This window comes from Tigriopus californicus, chromosome 4, assembly GCF_007210705.1.
Source record: "Tigriopus californicus strain San Diego chromosome 4, Tcal_SD_v2.1, whole genome shotgun sequence".
NCBI lineage: Eukaryota > Metazoa > Arthropoda > Copepoda > Harpacticoida > Harpacticidae > Tigriopus > Tigriopus californicus.
In genome coordinates this window covers 8,115,188-8,135,785 of record NC_081443.1, presented here as the reverse complement: position 1 = coordinate 8,135,785, position 20,598 = coordinate 8,115,188, and the positions used below count along the sequence as shown (strand labels likewise).

The following is a 20,598-nucleotide window of genomic DNA, read 5'->3' as shown; positions in this document are numbered from 1 at the left end:
TCTTTACATTCTTGAAAACACAACTTTTGTTGTCACTGATCTTCGCAATTGCTGTCATTCCGATCAACGCAACTAAGAAAGTACTTAATGCAAATGAAATCTTTGTCAAGAACACCGCTGAAGGAATAGAAGGTTGCGTGATTTTGGCCAGAAAAATGGTCATCTTACTTGTATCTTGTACCAATTCTTATACCTCGTAATTTTTAAATCTATTGATCACTCACCTTTTTTCTGCATTGTCAGAACACTTACCCATTGGATTTTTCGTTTTTCCTTCAGCTTGTGAAGTCAGATCAGAGAAGTTTGTTGGACCAATAAAAGATGCTTTATAAAGCATGTTTAGGACAAATAATTTCCATCGAACTTTTGATATTGTCACCATTTCTTTATCCCGGAAATTTTGGGCTCTCATTTCGGAGTGCATGACTCCAAGTCCAATGTATTACTTCAAAGTATAACTACTCACAGAGGATTACCAGGATTTCCTCACCGATTACCTCATTCAAGCAACAAATGAAATTGTGGAACCGTGGACAAATGTTCATGTATGCAAATTTATAGCAGTTGACAACACGGTAACAAAAACAAGTGCACTAATAAACTCATTAAAGTTGCAAGGTATCACATTAACTGTGAGGGTATTCACTTGGGTTGCACTGAAAGTGCACAAAGAATGAAAAGATCATATAAAATTGACATTTTCGGAGGGGCATTTGTTTTTTACTCAAAGATTACAACGCTACAAGGACGTAACTTAACGTATTAAAACAATACTTATTAAAAAATGCAATTTGTTAAAGCAGCCTTGTAACATGATATGCTCAGAGATGAAAAGTCTCTTGATTCTGCCTATTGTTGCTTTTCTTTCCCAAAAAATCCTTCAGAGTTGATCTGCAAAACTGAAAAGTCCCACCCTTTAGCTTGGGCTTGCAATTTAAAATCTTCGAAAGCAATATTTGCAGGTACATCGTCACCATATTGAGCCAAGCAGCAAGCCTGGAAATAGGCCTTGTGGCCCACGTCTGAGTTTGTCTCAATATTTCGCTCGAAGATAACCAAAATGTCTTTCTCATTCGAAATTATAGAGAAGTTCTCTTTCTCTTTGGTGGGACTATTTTTCCATTTCGAGATCAAATTCAAGGCGATGAGCTTGGAAAATGGGGCCCCAAAGTGGATCCTTTTTCCCCACAACCCAAACTCGCTCAATTGACCGCCAAATAGCACAGATTCTCGTTGGTTGCCTTCTGGAACATCCAACACAATCTGTGATCGAAAATATTCGGTGATGACCCTTAAAAACCGTTCTTGGTTGAACGTTTGGAACTGAAGTGCGGTTACGGCCCGATAATTGGCAAATAAGTGGAGGCAAGTCATAAAAAAGAAGAGAAACCACTTGAGCGTTTCTTCTTGGCCCACCAAGGGTAGGATTAAGAGATTCAATAGCAGCGCTATTAAACCAACTAATGTCTCTTGAGAGCCGTCTTTGGCAGCAACATCGGAAATATTGTTTTTCTGGGCTTGGTGTTGGGTAATGGCTGCTCGTGTTGCGCTTCCGGACACACCAACCAAACTTCGAGCCACGCTTGCCAGGCACAAAACAAACTGAAAAAGAATTGCCTTACTTACAAAGAGGATCCAAGTTAATGAGTGAACTACATCAGAATATCATACCTGGATACAAGAGGTAGCCCACAATGGTGCAGTTAACTCGATCAGAATGGCTGAGTCGTTCATGATATCGGCAAACAATCGCCATTTCTTGCAATTATGATCCAGATCCGATCCTTGGATCCAGGTAAACATTATTTGGCCACACATACCCGTACCATGACGGAGTAGCCACGTGATTGTGGCGGCTAAGGCCGTGGCCGAGTCATCCCCGACCCCAACTCCTTCGAGAACTGCCTGGAATTTAGTGACAGGTGGGATTATCATCATTATTACAATTTTTGGGTTTGTTTTTCCATGGGGTTTTTCTAACCGCTGCAGGGAATGTAATCTTCGGCACTTTTCAAATACAAACACTAGATAAGGTTGCGTATTCATTGAAAGTTTAAAATAAATCGTTCCAGAAGTTGTTAAAAACTCGTTTGGTATTTTGAGACGTGTCAAGCCAAACTAAATGAGTGGATTTAGTTTTAGTCCTCTTGAACCAATAGGGCACCTAACCGCACCGCTCAATGACAAAAAAGACATTAATAGTTTTGAAAATGTTCCGCCAATGATGAAAACAACCTCAAAAATTAGTCACTTGGCTTCGAATACAATTATCTAAGCATTTATGTCAAACTTTTATCAAACTTTGGACCACACCTATTTAGTGATGAATCGAGAGCTCTGCTCATTAAGGTCGGCTTCAGTCATACCTACCAAAGTGAGGAGCACTGAAAAAAAAGAAGGGCATATTTGAAATAACCTCTAAAAACAAGTCTGAAATGAAAAATAAACTGTATTACGACCATCTTGCTTTCATAAAAATTGATTGCTCTGAAGTAACACTTTAAAAATATTGCTTTATAAACATTGAGAACTTTCCTCTGTTAACTATGATATCACGTGATAGTGACGTTAAGCCTGTAATAGCTCGGTCACAACCCTCCTCCGGAACCATGCACATTGCAACCTGGCATTGTCATACGGGCAGCGATGGCAAAAATCCACTTTGAAAGAATTTCTGCCACTTTCTGCCACTATTTTCTGCCACTTGGTCAAAAATGGCTGTTAATGATTTCTTATCCCTGAGGGTGACGGAATACTAATGTCAACTATAGAATATTTCATTTATTTGAGAAAATATCAAAACGCGTCATTCCTGGCTTGAAAGTAAGTTTTATGAATTGTTTAAGACTTTATATGAAATGAAATTCAAAGCTTTATGAACAACTACTTTTAGAATACATGACCTGAAATCGTAATTGATTATTTTAACAAAAAAATGAAAACCCCTCAAAAATATATGTTTCATTGAATTACCCAAGCATGATTCATCATTCTCGCTCAAAAGGCAAGAAGTTCTGTGGCCAAGGAAAAGTTGTTTGAATGGGCAATCTTTCAGAGCTCACATTTGAAAAAGGGAATTGAGAGATCTCATGTTTCATGTTTTGATACCCAGCTGAAAGAACAACCCTATTTGATTTTACTTAGTTGTAAGCTTTTCCTTGAAAGTGGATCGTTTTTCTGCTATGGAAACCATGCCTTTTATTTGTTTTTGGACTTTCATACCATTACAATGAATATTATTCGATGTTAAAAAGCTAAAATTTATTAAACGTGGTGGTGAATATTGTTAGAAACGGTGAAAACATTGTTCCAAAAAAGAATTTAGCTTTATTGTGCTTTATTACTCCACCAACCAATGGCTGAAATACTCTTTCGAATCATACCATGAAATCAGTATGCACGTTACACGGAGTTTTTAAAACTAGTATATAAGCTGCTGTTCTAGTTTGAAAAACTCCGTGTAACGTCCATATGAAATCAGCGCAGCTTTCAACATCAGTAAATCATCAGTGAACCCAAATCAATCTAAATATAATAATATATAGTGTGGAGACTTTATGCATAATCCATTGACCATTTACTAGCGATGGGGATCAAATTAATATTCACAAGAGGTTGCGACCAGGGCTACCAATTTACATTTTCAATGGCCTATGACATTACTGATGGCATCTCCGAAACCCATTAGTCAGCCTCAAAGAGTAATCCTGATTTTTCTTCCGTCAAACCAGGGTTGCTTTTGTGCTCAAACCTAAGCGTTTACTTTGCGATTGAATAAGCGCATGCTGTCATTATCTACGTTTTCTGGCAACCTTGAATTTGAAATTTGATTTGATCCCATCACTACCATTTGCCCCGATCAGCTGGGGAGAGAGCTGACGTTTTGACAATCAGCTGAAAAATGTAGGACTCGATCGTGGCAATAAATATAAAGCCCCCAAAATTGCTCCTCAGTTTAAGGACTTCCAGATAGCCGCACACGCTTAACCTCGCAGATTTTAAGACAACCTCCCAAGAACCTGAAAATGACTAGTTTTGTATTACCTGAGTGGCCAAGGACCCGGATATATTGCTAGCAAAAGCCTGGACCGTGTCCCAAATTTGATAGGTGGCATAATCCGCGGACACGGAATGCGGATATCCAATGGGCAAGAACACATCGCGGAAAAAATTCCGTCCACGACTCCGATGCGGGGTCACACGCACTCTTTCCAACGGCGAATCCACAGCAGAGATTGTCCGACGGCGGTAGATGTACTCGACTTGCTGGACTGAGTCCCATTCACGGTACACGGGCTCCATTCTGAAGGGATTCCGGCTCGGCTTTCGATTCACGGTCGTTCCATTTTTTCTCTAAGCGATTATTCTGAGGTTGCGTAGGCTAGCCTGGCAGAGCGAATTGTAAGACTCTCAACGACCGAGTTGTGAAATAAGAACGGGGAAGAGTAAAAGAGCACTGGTAGGGGAACGGCCAGGGATTTCTGATTAGAAGGTATGCCTAAATCGACAAAAAAGGCTTTAATGTCTTGCTAATATCACGTGAAAGCATAATATCTGACTGAGATTGAAACATTCTATGTTGATTCAGCCAACCCAACCCAAATATTGAACCTGACCTAATTTGAATTGACATAAAACTTAGTAATGAATTCATGGGGCAAAGTTCCTTAGTCATACTTTTTCCCATTTAAAGCAGTCATTTATAGGGGTGCATATTTTTTGCCAAAAGAATGATAAAACATCATTTAATAATTCAAGTTTTTCTTATGATCAGAATCAAACTTGTAAGTAGGGGTTTGCTGAGCAAAAGGAACACTTTTTTTGGTTTGGTTTTTCACGGGCTTTTCTAACCGCTACAGGGAATGTAATCCCATAAGTATCATTGAAATGAAAGTTTATAATTTGTCTATCTATTACCTTTCAATCTTTATAACGATATTTGGTCTACCAACGAGTTTAAGTGGGTAGACCGAGCTAGTCCTTGAATGTAGGGTTCCTCTGGAATGCTACACAAAACAAATTTCAAGTCTAACTTGAAAGATACTACTGGATCAATAAGGCCTACATATTCCCCATGAATGTTATAGGGAAGCAATTTAAACAATGAAGGAGCCCGAGAAAGAAGAGAAGTGGTCTTCATTGTTTTAACTAGCCTGGACTCTCAATTCTTGAAGGTGTCTCAAAACGCACATTAAGCCTCAGCGAACACTGCAATTGACCCTAAATCCTGGATTGGGGCAAAGCTCATGGATGCTTTTGAAAATGTACAGTATCAAATACCTTTTGTACCTTCTCTGAGCACTGTACACTCCCAACTTTTTTAGTCTCTCCTAATACAAGAGCACTCTCATTCTGTGATGTTCCAAGTGAAACATCTTGGGACCTGCTTGACCTTTTGTAAACCTGCTGAACTCATTGGAGTCCAAATGGGGGAAGCATATTCAATATGTGGCTGAACAATCAACTTGTACAGAGTTAGCATCATGGCACTATATCTGGACTTAAACGTGCAATATATCCAGCTACACATTTGGAAAGCTTTACCCACCTTCAACAGGATACGCTCATGAAACTATCCATTCTTTTGGAGGACTGCACCTAAATCTTTCATAGATGAGACCTGCTCAAAATCTTTATGTCCATTATCTATGAGTGGAGTAAGCAGAGGAGCTAACCTGAAGGCCTGCAGAATTTCATTCTGCTCAGGGCCATATTACTCTCAGTAACCCAAGAGTAGATTCATTTTAGGTCCTTTGTCAGGCTACTGGAATCTTGTCCATTCCTACCAGAAACTAACATTGTGGCGTCAGGATAAGAAGAGAAACTGGCACTAATACTAAGCTTTTGAAGCAAGGCAACAATTATTATCAAAAGGAGGGGCCCTCAGATAGAGCCCTGGGAACACCTGACTTGGCATCATGTATGTCACTAAGGGGTCCCTCCACCTTAACAATTTGCTTCCTATCATGAATGAAGCTTCTTATCCAACTGAGAACCTTGCCTTGGATCCCCATGTCATGAAGTCTATTCAACAAACAGTCATTATCTACTTTATCAAAGGCTTTGGCAAAATCAAGAGACGACATCAACTGTGGAGGAGACATGGTGTAACAAACACTGCACGTGCACAGTAACAAAGGAGCAAAACAGGAAGTCTCACCTTGATCCAAAATTCCCGGGAGGACAAGGACAAGTGCAAAATAAACTATGTCTGTTCTCCGCAAGCACCAAATCAGGAATGATTTTTGAAGTAAAATTTTCAATAAAAATTAAAAAAAATGTGCAATGACTTGCACATTTGGTCATTAAGAGTGCAAGAGCCTTCCCTAGAGCTGATGAGAGCTTGGCAGTGTGCAGGTGAGGCAGGATCAGAGTAGTTTTTTGTTTGATAAGGAATAGTTAATTTTCACTGGCAAATCATTGTAGTTTCACTCATGTCAGAAATGATTCTTAGGATATTTTCTTTGCTTGTTTCAAACAAGGAACATCAATGAGTACAGAAATGGTATTTTTGAGATATTTTGTCACATTTTAGTGCAGGATGATATTCAAAACGCTTTTTCTCATTATAATGTCCTCGTATTATCCGTTTTATGCGGCTTAGAGATCCAGTGCTAGGAAATTCTTCTTCTTGAAAAGAGTTCACGCAACCTCAGATTTAATCAAGCTGGAAAAAATTGTTAGGATTTCTCGGTCAAAGGTTGTTGACATGGTATCAGCGTGACCGAATTCGATTAGAATGTAAGACGTTAGAGACCCACAGGAGGGAAGCATTGAATAAGTAAAGTTTACTTTCTATTTCGTAATCTCGTAACAGAATAAACTTTTACTATAATGTCAGTGTCGAACTCTTCTTTTGTCAATCATTATCCAGGGTTTTGAAGCTGTCAATTCATGTTCGTTACTCAATTGTACGCATTCAGGGATGCTTCAACAAACTATGATTGGAACGAAACAAACCGAACTTCCAAAGGTTTGTTCCTTCATTAATCGGCTTTAAGGTGAAAGAAATCACGACCGCGATGGCGCTTCTTCATTGGTTCTATTGTCCCGCTATCTAGGAGTCAAGCTCTGAGCTACAGAAAGTGGCGGCCTAAATGCAATGAAGAAGGAAACAAGAAAAATGCCGGGCCTTTGCTCTCCTCTTTCTTCCAGGCTAGCTCCTCATGATGACCCTCATGTCTGAGTCGGTACACTATACAAATCCAAGACAAAATCCATTAATTTGTTAAATGCATCAGCAACAAAGGTCCAATCCTTAAACAGGTAAAAGCGTGTTCGCTTAACCATTTTTTGATCACACTGAATGGAGTCGAATGACAAATCTGTTCGAAATGATGCCAAATTTGGAATTTCAAACAAACCACTTTTCAAGAAAGTGGCCCTTTGAACGGTAGATGGTGATAGCCTCGAAAATTGATGTCGTCAACATGAAAACGTCTACTAACAACAATTGCGTTTGCGTTTTGTCACCCTGGGTAAAGTCAATAATGTAGTAACCTCCTGTCCATGAGAAAATAAGAACTCTCTTTCATCGTGCAAACGAGGAACGTTGATATCAACCCATTATAATCCGTACAGGTTAAAGGTAACAGGGCGTTTTGCCCTGAAATGTCTGATTCCTTTTCCATTTGAAACACTGATTCTTCTTTTATGAGGCACCTTTTTTGAAATTCAGTTCGTACCTGACAAGATTTCACTTTGATTTCCAGAGAATAAGCTATAAATTAGGCAATGGTCAAACAACTTCTGAAAAGAAACCGATTATTGAAGGCTATTCTAGGCGGCAAGTCTTAACCAAAGAAAACAAAAGAACTTATGTTTGTAATCCTACCAAGGTGGCTCTAGTCTTAACCGCTATTGAATGGCTACAATATTAGCACACCCAACCTCGATAAAAGTATGGATTTTTTTTTAACATTATATGAACATCAAACTACGCAGAAGCTTATTGATACATCACTTTATTTGTGACTGCTGCCAAGCGATTATCTTTTGATGATTATTTCCCGGTTATTCAAAACAATTAGCCATTTTGAAGCAATCCTCCTAGTGTATTTGTACCGACCTTTTTTAACTTCCACTGAATCCAAAACACAGATTGAGTTCCCAAGTTCCCATATAGCCTGACTTTTTAGTCTGTGGATGACGCCATTCATGATCCGACTCATTTATTGCATGGCCCGTCGTGGCAAAATTTGAGGATCTTAATTCTTTCCACTAGTCACCACACACGCACCCGATTTTTTTCCTTTCCAGCCCTTCACCGGCACTTTTCCTTGTAAAGCCGGTGGGTGATAATTTTAATGTCATTATGATGTAAGGTTTATGACGTTAATTAAAACCGTCTTGATGAACTAGAATCAGGTTGGGTAAAAGCGAGCATCCTAGTGCCTTCTCAGTTCTTTCATTACCGGTGTGCACTTTCCAACTAAAACCTTTGTGTCGGTGGAGTTAATTGAAAATAAATTTCTGGAATCATAATTTGCGTGGAAGTTTGAACACTAATAGCGACAATGAAACCTGCACCCCAACACCAAAAAAAAATCACTATTATGTAGTTGGCAATGTCATTGGTTTAGGTGTTGCACTTTCAAAACGGATATTGTAAGTTGTAGATTGCATGCAACTTTGACAGCAACCCCGCCACAGCCATATTTGGAGAAAAAAGTCCAATAATTATACATTTTAATTGCAGACCAGGTCCCAAGAACCACCGCAGTGGAGGGCTCATCTTAACCTGCAAATCAACTGAGGATGACACCTTTAAGACTTCGGTTACCAGATTCGTAAGGTAATCTTACCTTGGCATCATAGAATTGGAAATAGGACTTCTAAGCATCTATTCTCGGACCTCCATGAGATGCAACCAGAAACCAAATTAGTACTTATCTCCGATGCCTCTTTCTTCCTCCATCAACCATGCATAAGAATACCCTGAGGCAGTTCTTCCATCCCTCTCAAAAACTGCGTCCTCCGCAACCAAAATCTGCCGGGAGAGGTAAACTCGTTCATCCAGAAAAAATAGGCGGCAAGTGGCGGCAAGTTTGAAGCAGGTAGGAAGTAGTACACAGAGAGGGAAACACAGTGCATCCATCGTATTTGGGCTCGAAGTCGCGCAGGGCTGGCCCGTTTCCTCTGAGGAGTGCTTGGTTATTTGGTGGTTGGTTTGATCGTATGGCGACGCCAAAAGTGCCGGAAAATTTTCAATTAGGCTTTGGACCTATCGCCATTATCACGGTATCAATAACAAAGCAATTAGTGTGTCATACATTATGGGGTGGCGCGAGTTTGAAAGATTATGGAGATACGACACTCAAATCAAGTCCAGAACCGGTTCGATCCCTTATGATATATCATTTGAATCGTGTAGAAAATGATTAAGACCAGATTTGATACATTATTCTGTGACATTATGCCGCACTAAAACCGATTTTTTAGCCCAAGAATATTTCGTAAGGAATAAAATACTCGTCTGTCATAGATATCCTCCAATTACGTGTAAACAACATTATTCATTATGCGCCATTTCACACCTCTCTGAAGCAGTCGGAGTGGCTGCTAATAAAAAGAATGAAATATCAATTGAATGTGTACTAGAGCCCCTAATTTGTGTCAGAATGAAATGTGGGACTTCATATGTTTATTCTCACCTTTACCAGACTCCGCACAACCAACGCCATGAAAAGCCAACTTTGTCCAACGAACCAACGAATCTCACTCGCTTGGCAAAGGAATCAATATTTGATTATGTGTGGGAAGGACTTTATGTCGCTGCCAGAGAACCTGTCAGTTTGAACACATGCTGATTTTGCATGGACCAAGTAGTAGTGTGTAAGTAGCAGTTTCTTGGCCAAGAAACGAATTCATATTTCTTCTTCACGGTCGGAATATCGGAATGAAAAAAAAACCGTCTTGCGAGCTAAGACGGCCAAGCATTATGAATGTGTGAGGAATATGAGTTGAAGGCTATGGTCTCTATGGAACGTGATTGCATAATAATGGTACAATAAAGCCTTGGAGCTGTTTTCAGGTCCTCACTTTCATAATGCCCTGATTTTATGCCTTTTATCTCATAAAATTCGAGTAACAGGCATTTCAAAAAGATCCACCTCACTCAGCATGCTTGGAGCCAAGGAAAGTCATTAGGTTAGTCAGCAGAAAACGTTGAGGTTTCATCAGAGTCTTTGTCTCCGACAAAATATTTCACTCCATTCGATTCGTCCATTTTCTGAATTGCATAAAGAGAAGCGACAACGCCTAGAAATAGCTATACTCCTCTGTATGTATATCGGACTAAAATTCACGAATTCGCCATCTTTTACTCTGTTATTTGAAGAGTAGTGATAATCGTTTCCAATTAGTATAATTGGCCTAATTTTGTACTGGAATTGTGTTCAATGCGGTCAAAAGTGAACGGTTTGTAGACATGAGCATGAATCGTGTAAAAACTCTAAAACTGCAAATTTTGGCGTGCAGTTTCAATTTCAGCTGGGGTTTCTCAGTCAATCAAATCTGACATATCTTCGAGCTTTTAAGGCGCTGACAAATTCATTATAGGAAATCGATTGCGTCTTTTTTATCCAAATTCTTTTTCCAAATTCAAACGGAAAGTACTTTTGGATAAATCATTTGCGACATTTTTTCTGATGAACCGTGCATTTATAATTCAATATTTCTTGTTGATTAACAACTTACATTATATCTGAACGAAGAAATGGAACACGTTTGAAGTTAACTAAGTTTTTACCCTCATCCATTTTATAGCAATCCCCCTTACTGCAACAACTCGAAAATCAATGCCAATTTAAGTGCATGATTGCAAACGAAATAGACAGTGGAAGGTTAACAAAGGTGCTTATCTCCTAACTGTTTTCTAAACGCTCTAGAGTGCCGAGTAAACGAGCATCGGAGAGCGGAATTGCGTGTCTCGATTTTCCCGTTGATTTAGTTATGCTTCTTGAGTTACATTCCCAGAAAAAAATAAGCCAGAACCGTGGATTTGAATGTTCAGTTTCAAAAATGCTTCTCTCGTTCTTCTCAATTGGTCGGTCGTTTTAACGCCTTTCAAATTACATAAAAAGACGATGATCAAACCTACCAAGGTCTTGGATTTGGATAAAAATGACCCCATCAAGATCGCAGCCAATGCCAAAGCGAGTCAATCTAAAACGAAATTGAGTGTCTGACAGATGGAATTGGGAGTCTTTTGGAGCAATTGTACAATGAACCTCGGCAATTAGGATGAAAGCCACTTCCCTCGTTCATCCATCCATTTTTTCTAACAATCATTCACCCCCGGCCCTTGGTGGCACATTGTCCAGCGCGTAGTCGTAGCCCAGGTGAGAACTAACTTCCAACATCCAAGCTCCCAACCAATTCAACATCTACCATCCATCCAACCAACCCACCTACCCCATGAGTCCGACCAGCTAGCAATTCAACACTATCAATGTGAGAAGTTAGTCACAGGGTTGAAATAAAAAGCCCAGAAGACACACTTGTAATTTCTTCAACAACGCAATGTGTGGTTTGGAATGAAGGAAATGGGGTCCTTCAAGGAGACGAACTCTCTCGCCTCTCCAGTTATCGAGCGACCTACGAGTACGTTTGTATATGCTGCCTGAAGTCGTTCCATTCTGGCTTGGACATTCCAGATTGGATCCGCGTCTCATCAAAGGCTGGAAATTGGTGGATTGGAAGAGAAAGAAGGGAGGTGAAGGGGAGTGAGTACATACAGGGGCGACGTTTTTGTGGGCTCAAACCGCTTTGGAATGTTTGGTTTGATGACAAGTTCCATCACTGTACGCACAAAAAAACGCTTCCTCCCAATCAACCAGATCGTCTCTTGATTCTAAACATCGACTTTCTTGCTGGCTTTGCAGAAAACAGACCCACAATATACAATAAACATTTTACTTCCTTGTACACCAACCAATGAATCATTTCTGGAACTTGTGGTCAGATAAGGAATGTGGCAACTTGAGTAGAGGGTCGGGGTTCTCGCATGACATGTCGGGATAGGTTAAATTGAGGTGCCCGAATCCCCACGGATCGTGACAGCGAGAGGGTGAAAACCTCAAAATATTTAGATAAAAACTCTGCATCCGACTTTTTTTGGTGCCGCCTTTCTCATTCAGTGGCACGGACATTCTTGGGTTACATTTCTATACCAACCGCTTGACAAGGCTGAGAACTGTTCGGTCTCGCCTTTTGGGACAATACCCAGGGTTTTGTGGTCCATCCCCATTGATGGATTGATGGATGATACGTATCATGTGACGAGCGAGTGTTGGGTCGCCTTTTTTGTCAAATTGGAGGAAATCCACTTTATGGCCTTTTATCCTGATCCGACCCATAAGAAATCCAGAAGCGACCTTCCCGGCCTGGCTGCCCAAAGAAAGTCGATTGCTTCGTGTCTCTTGGCGTCGTCTATTGATATTTTTCACCCCCCCCCCAAAAAAAACTAGCCGACACCTCCCTTGATGTGTTACCGCCCAATCTGAAGAATGAAGTCGCTATTAAAATGGTTTTATGGATATTACCTAGCCCCGTTGTTAGCACCATCACAAAGGAAATGCAGGGCCAGAATCCTCGAAAATGATAGAACTAACGTGATATTTGGGTTACCTCATTTCACGCAATGTACGTGGCCAACAATATTTTCTATACTAAAATAAACCGTGGATATAGCCAAACTTTCCAACACAGTAGGGAAAGTCACGATAAAAACCAATGCGATTGACTTTTGAGTGTCATTGCCATGGACGTTGGCCAGAGATTTGGCGTTGAGAGACTTTTAGGCGCTGTTGTTGCCGCCTCTTGGTCTGAGGACGACGTGATTCTAGGACAGATTATCTCCTGGCCCAAAGCTCGGGTTTAATTGCCAATCGGAATGCTTCGGGATCGTCAAAGATAATTTGAAGCAAGCACTCCACATTTCCCTCGATTCATTATTCCCCTAATAACTATCATTCTCCCGGAAGATTCGTTGCCTGTTCGCCAACACATTGGATCGCCCCTCGTCCGCTCTCCTGGCTTGAGGCGAACTTGAAAAGTCTCTTTCGAAAACTATGAGGCTGGAAATAACCCTAATGTAGAGCGATTTCCATCATAGAGCATACACTTGGTATCAATAAGGTATCAAGAGAGTCTCCTCATGGTTTCTGCTCACTCTGAAGATTTGCTAGAGCCAAAGGGTTGACCTTCTCACCCCGAGTTGTCCAGTTTGAAGTCCCGAAATGTCTACGAGTGCACAATGCTAGACAGAGTGGCAGAGAGTGGTCAGAGAATAGGCTGTTTACCCATTTTTCTGGCCCAATTGGCTATCAAAATTCTCGAAGGAAGGAACTGCCAACAAAAAAGGTGTTTTGTAGTTAATTACAAGATGGCCAAACAACGTTCCTAACACCTCAGCTAATCCAAACGCTGACCATTCAGATTGGAAACAACCATCGTCCTTTGATCTTGACCGAGCTCCGATGACGGACAAAGGGTCAAACAAACATTCATTAAATTCTGGCTTATTTGCAACAGGATTTCTCGCCCCACCAGCCTACCTGTGAACCAACCTATCAACCTACCAACCAACTTGCTCATCTATCTCCCTACGAACCCAACCCAGTCCAACCAACACTCCAAACTGTACAACTAATATCCTGGGAAGCCAAGGCTAATCATCCATCAAACTCGTGACATTCCATTTTGAAAACAATATGGAATTCCTAATTCCTTTCTTTGGTACAAAGGATTGAGAAAGTGAGTACTAAATGCACTAAGAAATATCAAGTGAGGGGGATTGCACCTAATTACAAACGTGTATTCCTCCGCTGACCAACCACAAAACAAGTATTTACACACTTGGCCGATGCCCAAAGTGGAGCACCAAAAGCGGCAAATACTCTCTGTAGATAGACAGAAAAGAGCCTGATGGCACCTTCACCCTACCATCATCTCCCCATGCTTCTTACAGTACACAGTGCCGTATTACTACGATCTGCAGGGATTTTCGTTCCTTCCTCCTCCTCCTCCTCCTTCTTCTTCTCTTCTTGCTTCTCCTAGTTCTCTCGGTTCTCCCGGTTCTCCTCCAGGGTAGTTGGAAGAGGATCCCAAGAAGCTCCAGTGTAGAAACGGCATTCCAATGTTAGCTCTCTTGAAACAACAGCCAAGCACTGTAATAATTACAAGCATCCCGTAACTTCTGGCAACCCCATTCCATTTCTGAGCGCCGACTATAGGTTTGCTAATTGGATGTCTAGGGAGTTAGAGTTGCAGATTGTGGCCCCTCAGACTTGCACATTTTTTCCAGTTCATGGACAAGTTCATGGTTATACTAGACTGGTCGACGGGATGGTTAAGTGACCATCCGTTGCTGAAGCCGTCGACTTCGTCACCGACGACGGTGGCGGCGGGGAGGAAGGTGCTGTGTAAGGTGTCGGTCTCGGTCCTTTAATCAACACCTCCAACCATGTTTTACAAATTCTCTTTGCCACTTGGGAATGGATGATAGCACGACCACTGACTGCTCAAAGGAGAAACAACACCAACAGGAATTACCATTATAGTGCTTGTCCCGATTACTTGAAGTCTGATGGAAAAAGAAAGGATTGTAGAGTGAAAATGGCTCTTAAATGCCTTGAATTTCATTCTCTTTTGTATCAAGTGGTGCTCTAGAAAAAAGATAAGTTGGCATTGCCTGGAAGGCACTTCGAACGCTTTGTTCGGGTGAACCAATAATTGATTGCAGATAGAAGGAAATGGCAGCCCATCCCAGGCAAAAACATCAACCTTGTTAGCTGGAGCCTCTATTTGATTTATATCAAATATTTGGTCGACTTCGTCGTCGTCGTCGACATCGTCTTCGGTGCTGCCGAATGTGGCTCCTCCAAGACGATGGCCGTTAATTCCAATCACCAGTTAAAACAGAGGTTTTCACACTTAAGCGACCAGGCGTGCCACAAACCATCCACAGAAACCAGTACCACCAAGCCAACCTTCTTTCGACTCTGTGCAAACGGGCCATCTACTCTTTCTTTCTCGACATGTATGTACAACTATGCTTGCACTTACTTACACACATCTCAACGAAGTACTTGGGTGTAAATTGAAAAAAGTTATTTCCTAATTTCTAATCATTTTCCCATCAATAATGTCTATAAAGCCAAACCTTGGGTGACATAGATAAGAGTTGATTTAACATGCAACTCAAAAGAATTGGTCTCATCTAGGCTCAGGAGACGTCTGTGAAGACATGGTTTGTCTTACCTACAACAGATAGGAGTCTTTGAAATGTGGCAAGTAGGCTTCCAACCTTGTGATTTATAACCCATTCCAATAGTTGGGATTGAGAGGTGTTCGTTGGTTGGTTAGTTGGCTGGTTGGCCACCGAGCTAGTTGGTTGGTTGGTTTGAGGGTCTGCTTTGTACGTAGCCCTAGGAGCCAAAGTGAGTCGCTTTTGGAAGAACTCAGAGAGGAAAATAAAAGACCAGCAATTGTTTTTACTGATGCTTTCTTTTCTCATCTTCACATACATAGAATTGAACGAGTGTTGGTAGTATGCCATGCCATGTAAACATAGCTTTGTACCTTACACTAATTTCACTTCTTGCAACTCCTTGGTACATGGAGGAGTGAAGACTCTCTCCTCCATGTACCAGGCATATACCAACAATTGCAACCGTACATTCCATCTTGGATAATTCTTTAGAACAACTTGGCATTTCCAATTCCATTTTTTCCCATGACAATGCATATTTGACAGCTCAGCTCATTATAGGAATCAAATAACCAATCGCCGTCGTTACGTTCAGGGCTTTTATGTACATTGTGTGGTATGTGTGCTTGCTTGTACTTGGGCTTGCAGCCAGTCTGTGGGCATAATAACTTGAATAGTATTCATGGACCACATCCAATCTGTGCTGATATGACATTTTCAAGCGTGTCAAACCGTATTCTATCTTTGGAAAGTGCTATTTAATGGACCATAGTGGTGCGAGGATCTTGCCTTGTGATACGCCACTTTGACATGGCCCATAAATGTTAATTAATTGAGTGTAGAGCGGAATTGTCGCCTCCTGCCAAGCCGAACAAATTAGGGTAAGAGAGGGGATTTGTATTGTACAACAACATCTCTGCATGTGCTAAAATATCCCCTCTTCATAGTGCCTGATCTATTTTCATCACTCTCTGAACACAAAGCCAAACCATCCACCAAGTGTACCCCCAACGAAGGATTCGTTCCAGCCCAGAAAGACGAACACTCATATTGGCCTATTAAGGGTTCCAATCATTTAACAAAGAATGAATATGGACCTCGCAAAATGAGGGTATTCAAGATCTCGCTATTGAGAACTAAAATGGAACCCGTCTTGACATAAGACAAGTTAGGCGTACTAATATTCGTAATGAGAAGAAAACGACGATGCTGGCTGAGGCAAGTCGTCTTCATTTTCTTCAGAGTTCATTAAGGTGAGATTTGTTGAGCCCTCCCCCAAAATATTTGTTCATTGTTCCCCCAACAAAGGCACAAGCTCACAAGAAAGAGCTAGAAAAGGTACTACTCTCCCTCAACCACTGAAAGCACACATGTAATGGCCACCCAAATGGAAGTACTTGGCCCATAAATTGCCTCAATTTGAGGTGAGTGTGATGAGGAATTTGTTCAATTGTCATCAAGCCCATTTTTAAGTCACCATCTCCGCTCCAATTTGTTCCTCGGTCAACGACGTCAATTGTTGGATGAAATGGTTGAAGAAAGGATTAAGGAGTCTGAAGCCCTCGGAAATTGAAATGAGACCAACGCAAACCAGGTGCGCAATGATGAAAGTGGAACGATCAAGATATCCCGAGCCAACTAGAGAATTCTTTTGATGCACGGCCTCCATAAATAGCCGTTGATATCCAGTTTGATCTCCACACTTTTGTTCTACCCAAGAGCGACATTGTCCGGCAAAGAGATACATCTAAAGAGAGAGAAAGAAAGGCGGATCAGGGGACCTAGAAAGTGTCACATTGTGTTTGACAAAATATTTTGCATACTACCATACCCCACTACTGGGGGTGCTCCCGTGTAGACAGTTCGGATACAATAAACGTGGGTGATGCTTATCAGTCGCAAGCTTCAATGGTGACTTCTTGTCTGTGACTTTGTCTTAAGACAGGCGCTCTTTTGTCTGGCAAATCTTCCTCCCAATCCCCTTTGACTCACTCGACCCACGGGGGGATATGATCCGCCCGATCGGTCCGTCTCCTCACTACGGACGTAACCTAGAACCATAGAGACTGGTAGGACTCTCCCCTCAATTCAGGTTCGCCGTTCATCGGCCCTCGTGGTGGTGGCTCAGTTTCCCTTGGCCGTCGTCGTAATTCTGGGTATTGTTTCAATGTCCCGCGGGGTGTGCGGATCTGGTTGTTGGTATACCTTCGAGAGCCACCTTCAACGACGGCGACGTCCACGACGACCATTTGTCTAGCACTTGAAAAGGGATCTTGGTGCTGTGTTCGACACGTCCTCTCGACTCGCCCTAGAGGCTTAAATTCCTATGAGTTGTAAACTGGATTACTTGTTTATAAGACCGATATCCAGTGGCCATGGCACGCTTGTCGTTTCAAATTTCTAATATGCAAGAACACGCGGATGAGCCCTCTCGAATCAAAATTAGGTGTCTTGTCGCCCATAGAAGCGAGATTTGTCCACCGTTCATTAGGGCACTGGACATAGAGGGGAGAAGCGAATACCCGCCAACATTTACCGTACCGCTAATCTTGTCCACTCAGAGCCCCAAGTCAATGCTAACAATGCCATCGAGCTCCTTGGACTCGTTGAAAACGGTTCCGAGAAGTGAAGGTGTGAATTCAGATCTGGAGTCTTGTGTCGTAAATCTGCCCTGAAGGCAACACTTTCTTCCAATGATCTGAATTTGGAACCTCTGTCCATCCAGAGCGGATAATTATCTCCCCGCAACCCACATGTCGGATAGGATATATCGGGCTTCATATGTCGAGGTAGAAGTTTGCCAAGTCATCCTCATTAGAAATATATAAACATCCATTCTTGGTACTTACCTACTGTGTACCTGTCTCAGACAAACGTGACATTGAAGAAATGCCCACATGGACCCTTGTTTCTCGGAGCACAGCGTAAACACATGCGATGTGGAAGATGGAGTCGTGCGTGGTCTCTTGGTTGAGGCGGCATTTAGTGACCCAAATTAGTAGGCAATTTTTGTCACATTGCCTATAGAGTCTAACACGGGAAAAGTGCACGGAGTCTGAACGTAAACCAAAAATGCATGCACGCACTGACAAAAACATGCTTACCGGAGCAAAGGTCTCTGGCGGGGACACCTTGAGCAAGTTACATCGTTGGTATTTTTCAGTGTTGTGTTCTTTTCGATCCTGTAAATAGCCAGGGTTTAGTTGGGTGGACATTCCAGGTAATTGCATCTTAGCGGACTCGAGGCCACCACAAAGAGCCATTGACATTGTTTCAGAGTTGTTGCTTTCAGTGTTGCTATTTTTGGACGCATCGATATAATCGCATCGAAATGATCTTTGCAGCTTTGAAAAAATATGTTCACGAGCGTAGATCACCTCAACCATATTGAGAGCGCAATTACGCAAATGCAGAATCCGGGGAAAAAATCAGATCTTTTTGGACTTGGCGGTCCTGAAAGTTCGATTTCAGGGCGGCAAGTCCAAGTGTGAATAGGTGCATACCAGAGTGACAAGTGTCTATCTTAGGACATGCAAGTCAAGGGTCGATGTCAGGTGAGTCGGGACCTCCTGAAGATGAATTGTTTTTAGACTGTGCCATGAGAAAAACGTCCAAAAATGGGTACGAACAACTTCTCTCCTTCAACCAATGAAGCCGCTCAACTGTGCATTTCCCTCTTCTCAGAGCTCGAATCATAATGAGGCTGCGTAGATCATATGTGTAAAATGGGCTGGGTTCGCCTCTCCAACGAGACCTTGTTGGTAAATCGATCCACCCATAGCCTATCAGATCAAGATTCCTATCAGAACATTTAAAATCTGTTGTTTGGGCCCATTTATTGCCCACTCAAACAGCCAGATTTTGTTCAGACCAGAGGATAGGGACTCTTTGGTTGGGCGAAGATCGAGCATTGCACAAATAGGTTTTAAACAGGGGTAGATGGATGATGTTTTTGATGTGATGCAGCATGATTTTTGGTATTATTATTTCCCATCTACTTGCATCATCGTCTTTTGTTCATTTGACAGGCGCATAAGACAGCATGGAACATTTCATGAGCAAGGGAAAGATAGTTGGAGAATGAGCAAGACAAGCAAAGCGGAAGGAAGGAAGCTCTTATTTGTGACATTTGTAGTTGAACACCGCCACAGAACAACCATTAAGATCCCATCTCCTTGTCACAGCATTGTGTCCACACATCAAAGCACAATGGTATTTTGGGCAAGTGGTTTTCTAATCAGGACAAAGAGAATGGCTTTCAATCCGGTTCAAGCAAAGTCACGTTATTCCTTGTTTGTGGATATCATATCGGGTTTGTTTACTTTCTTTGTATTGCTGTATCTAATACTTGTGGTTTGCTGGAAACGGTACGGAAAAGAGTGAAATAGTTTTGCATCGGCGGTGTACAAAAAATATAACCATCACATTTGTGGTTAGTCATTTACTCAGAAAATTGCGAGTGTGTCAAAAGACACGGACTAAGTAGCCCTTTATTGGGCGTCATTCTCTCTGCCGCAAAGGATCTCCAAACTCCATGGATAGCCAGCAGGTAAAAACATTGGACCATCATCTCTTTTGGAAGTTCTGGTTGTGTGTGTGTGTGTGTGTGTTTGTGTGTCGAGTCTAGAAGTTGAGAGCTGGTCGTCTTCTTTTTGTAGGACTGGCTTTGCTGCTTGCTCTTGACTTTCGTGAGCGCTCACTATGAATCATGTCAAAATATGGGTTTTGAGAGATGATTTACTCGGATCATAAATCTTCATAAAACTAAAAATACAAGAGAGATTTCCATTGTCTTCTTCATGTTCAGGCCATGCATGAATGACTTCAAAACCAAGAAGGAACGTGGATATAGCTAAAACCTCGTTGATTCTAGTTCAGGCTGAAATAATTGACAATGGCAACCCTGAGTTGAGAGATTCCAGAAAAAAAGAACGATAATTCCTTGCCGAGGTGTTAACCCAGTCAATTGCTCCTGTCGAACCTACATTTTGCCTGAGACGTCGTTCAATACGTGTATGTACAAGTACAAATACGTTTGCGCAGGTCACCTGTTGTAGTTAAGCTTGTAATTTCCTATCAATTGGTAGGAGATAAATGGGATGGTATTTGTATCTGCTGGAGGTGTTTCCATGCTCACGAACAGCCTTGCTTGCCATTGGAGGGGTTGGAAAAAGTCGAGGTGGCTTTGGTGCGCAACACTATCCTGGATCTCATTTTCTAGGATGACCGCCTCAAATTGACAAAGGAGGAACGAATTAACTCCGATATTTGAGGTTTGTCCACAGGGAAATGCGGTGTTGGAAGAGCGAGTGCCAACCATAATGAGGGTTTTTGAACTGAGAGATTCAACAATTGGAATTCAGGATGGCTTGGAACCAATCAGA

The 20,598-nt window shown here is 41.7% G+C and overlaps 1 protein-coding gene and 1 long non-coding RNA gene across 2 annotated transcripts; both read right to left on the bottom strand.

Moving 5' to 3' along the window:
- Positions 1–540: 540 nt before the first annotated feature.
- LOC131879488 (RUS family member 1-like) lies at positions 541–4,380 on the bottom strand. The gene is made up of 3 exons (XM_059225833.1): positions 4,045–4,380; positions 1,672–1,905; positions 541–1,602 (listed from the first exon to the last, which is right to left on the bottom strand). Exons 1-3 carry the CDS (start codon positions 4,300–4,302, stop codon positions 850–852), a joined length of 1,245 nt encoding a protein of 414 aa, XP_059081816.1. The 5' UTR covers positions 4,303–4,380; the 3' UTR covers positions 541–849.
- Positions 4,381–15,456: 11,076 nt separating this feature from the next.
- Positions 15,457–18,457, bottom strand: LOC131879203 (uncharacterized). The gene is made up of 3 exons (XR_009373118.1): positions 18,319–18,457; positions 18,064–18,244; positions 15,457–17,538 (listed from the first exon to the last, which is right to left on the bottom strand). It is a non-coding gene; the product is annotated as an uncharacterized LOC131879203 (long non-coding RNA).
- Between the last annotated feature and the right edge of the window lie 2,141 nt (positions 18,458–20,598).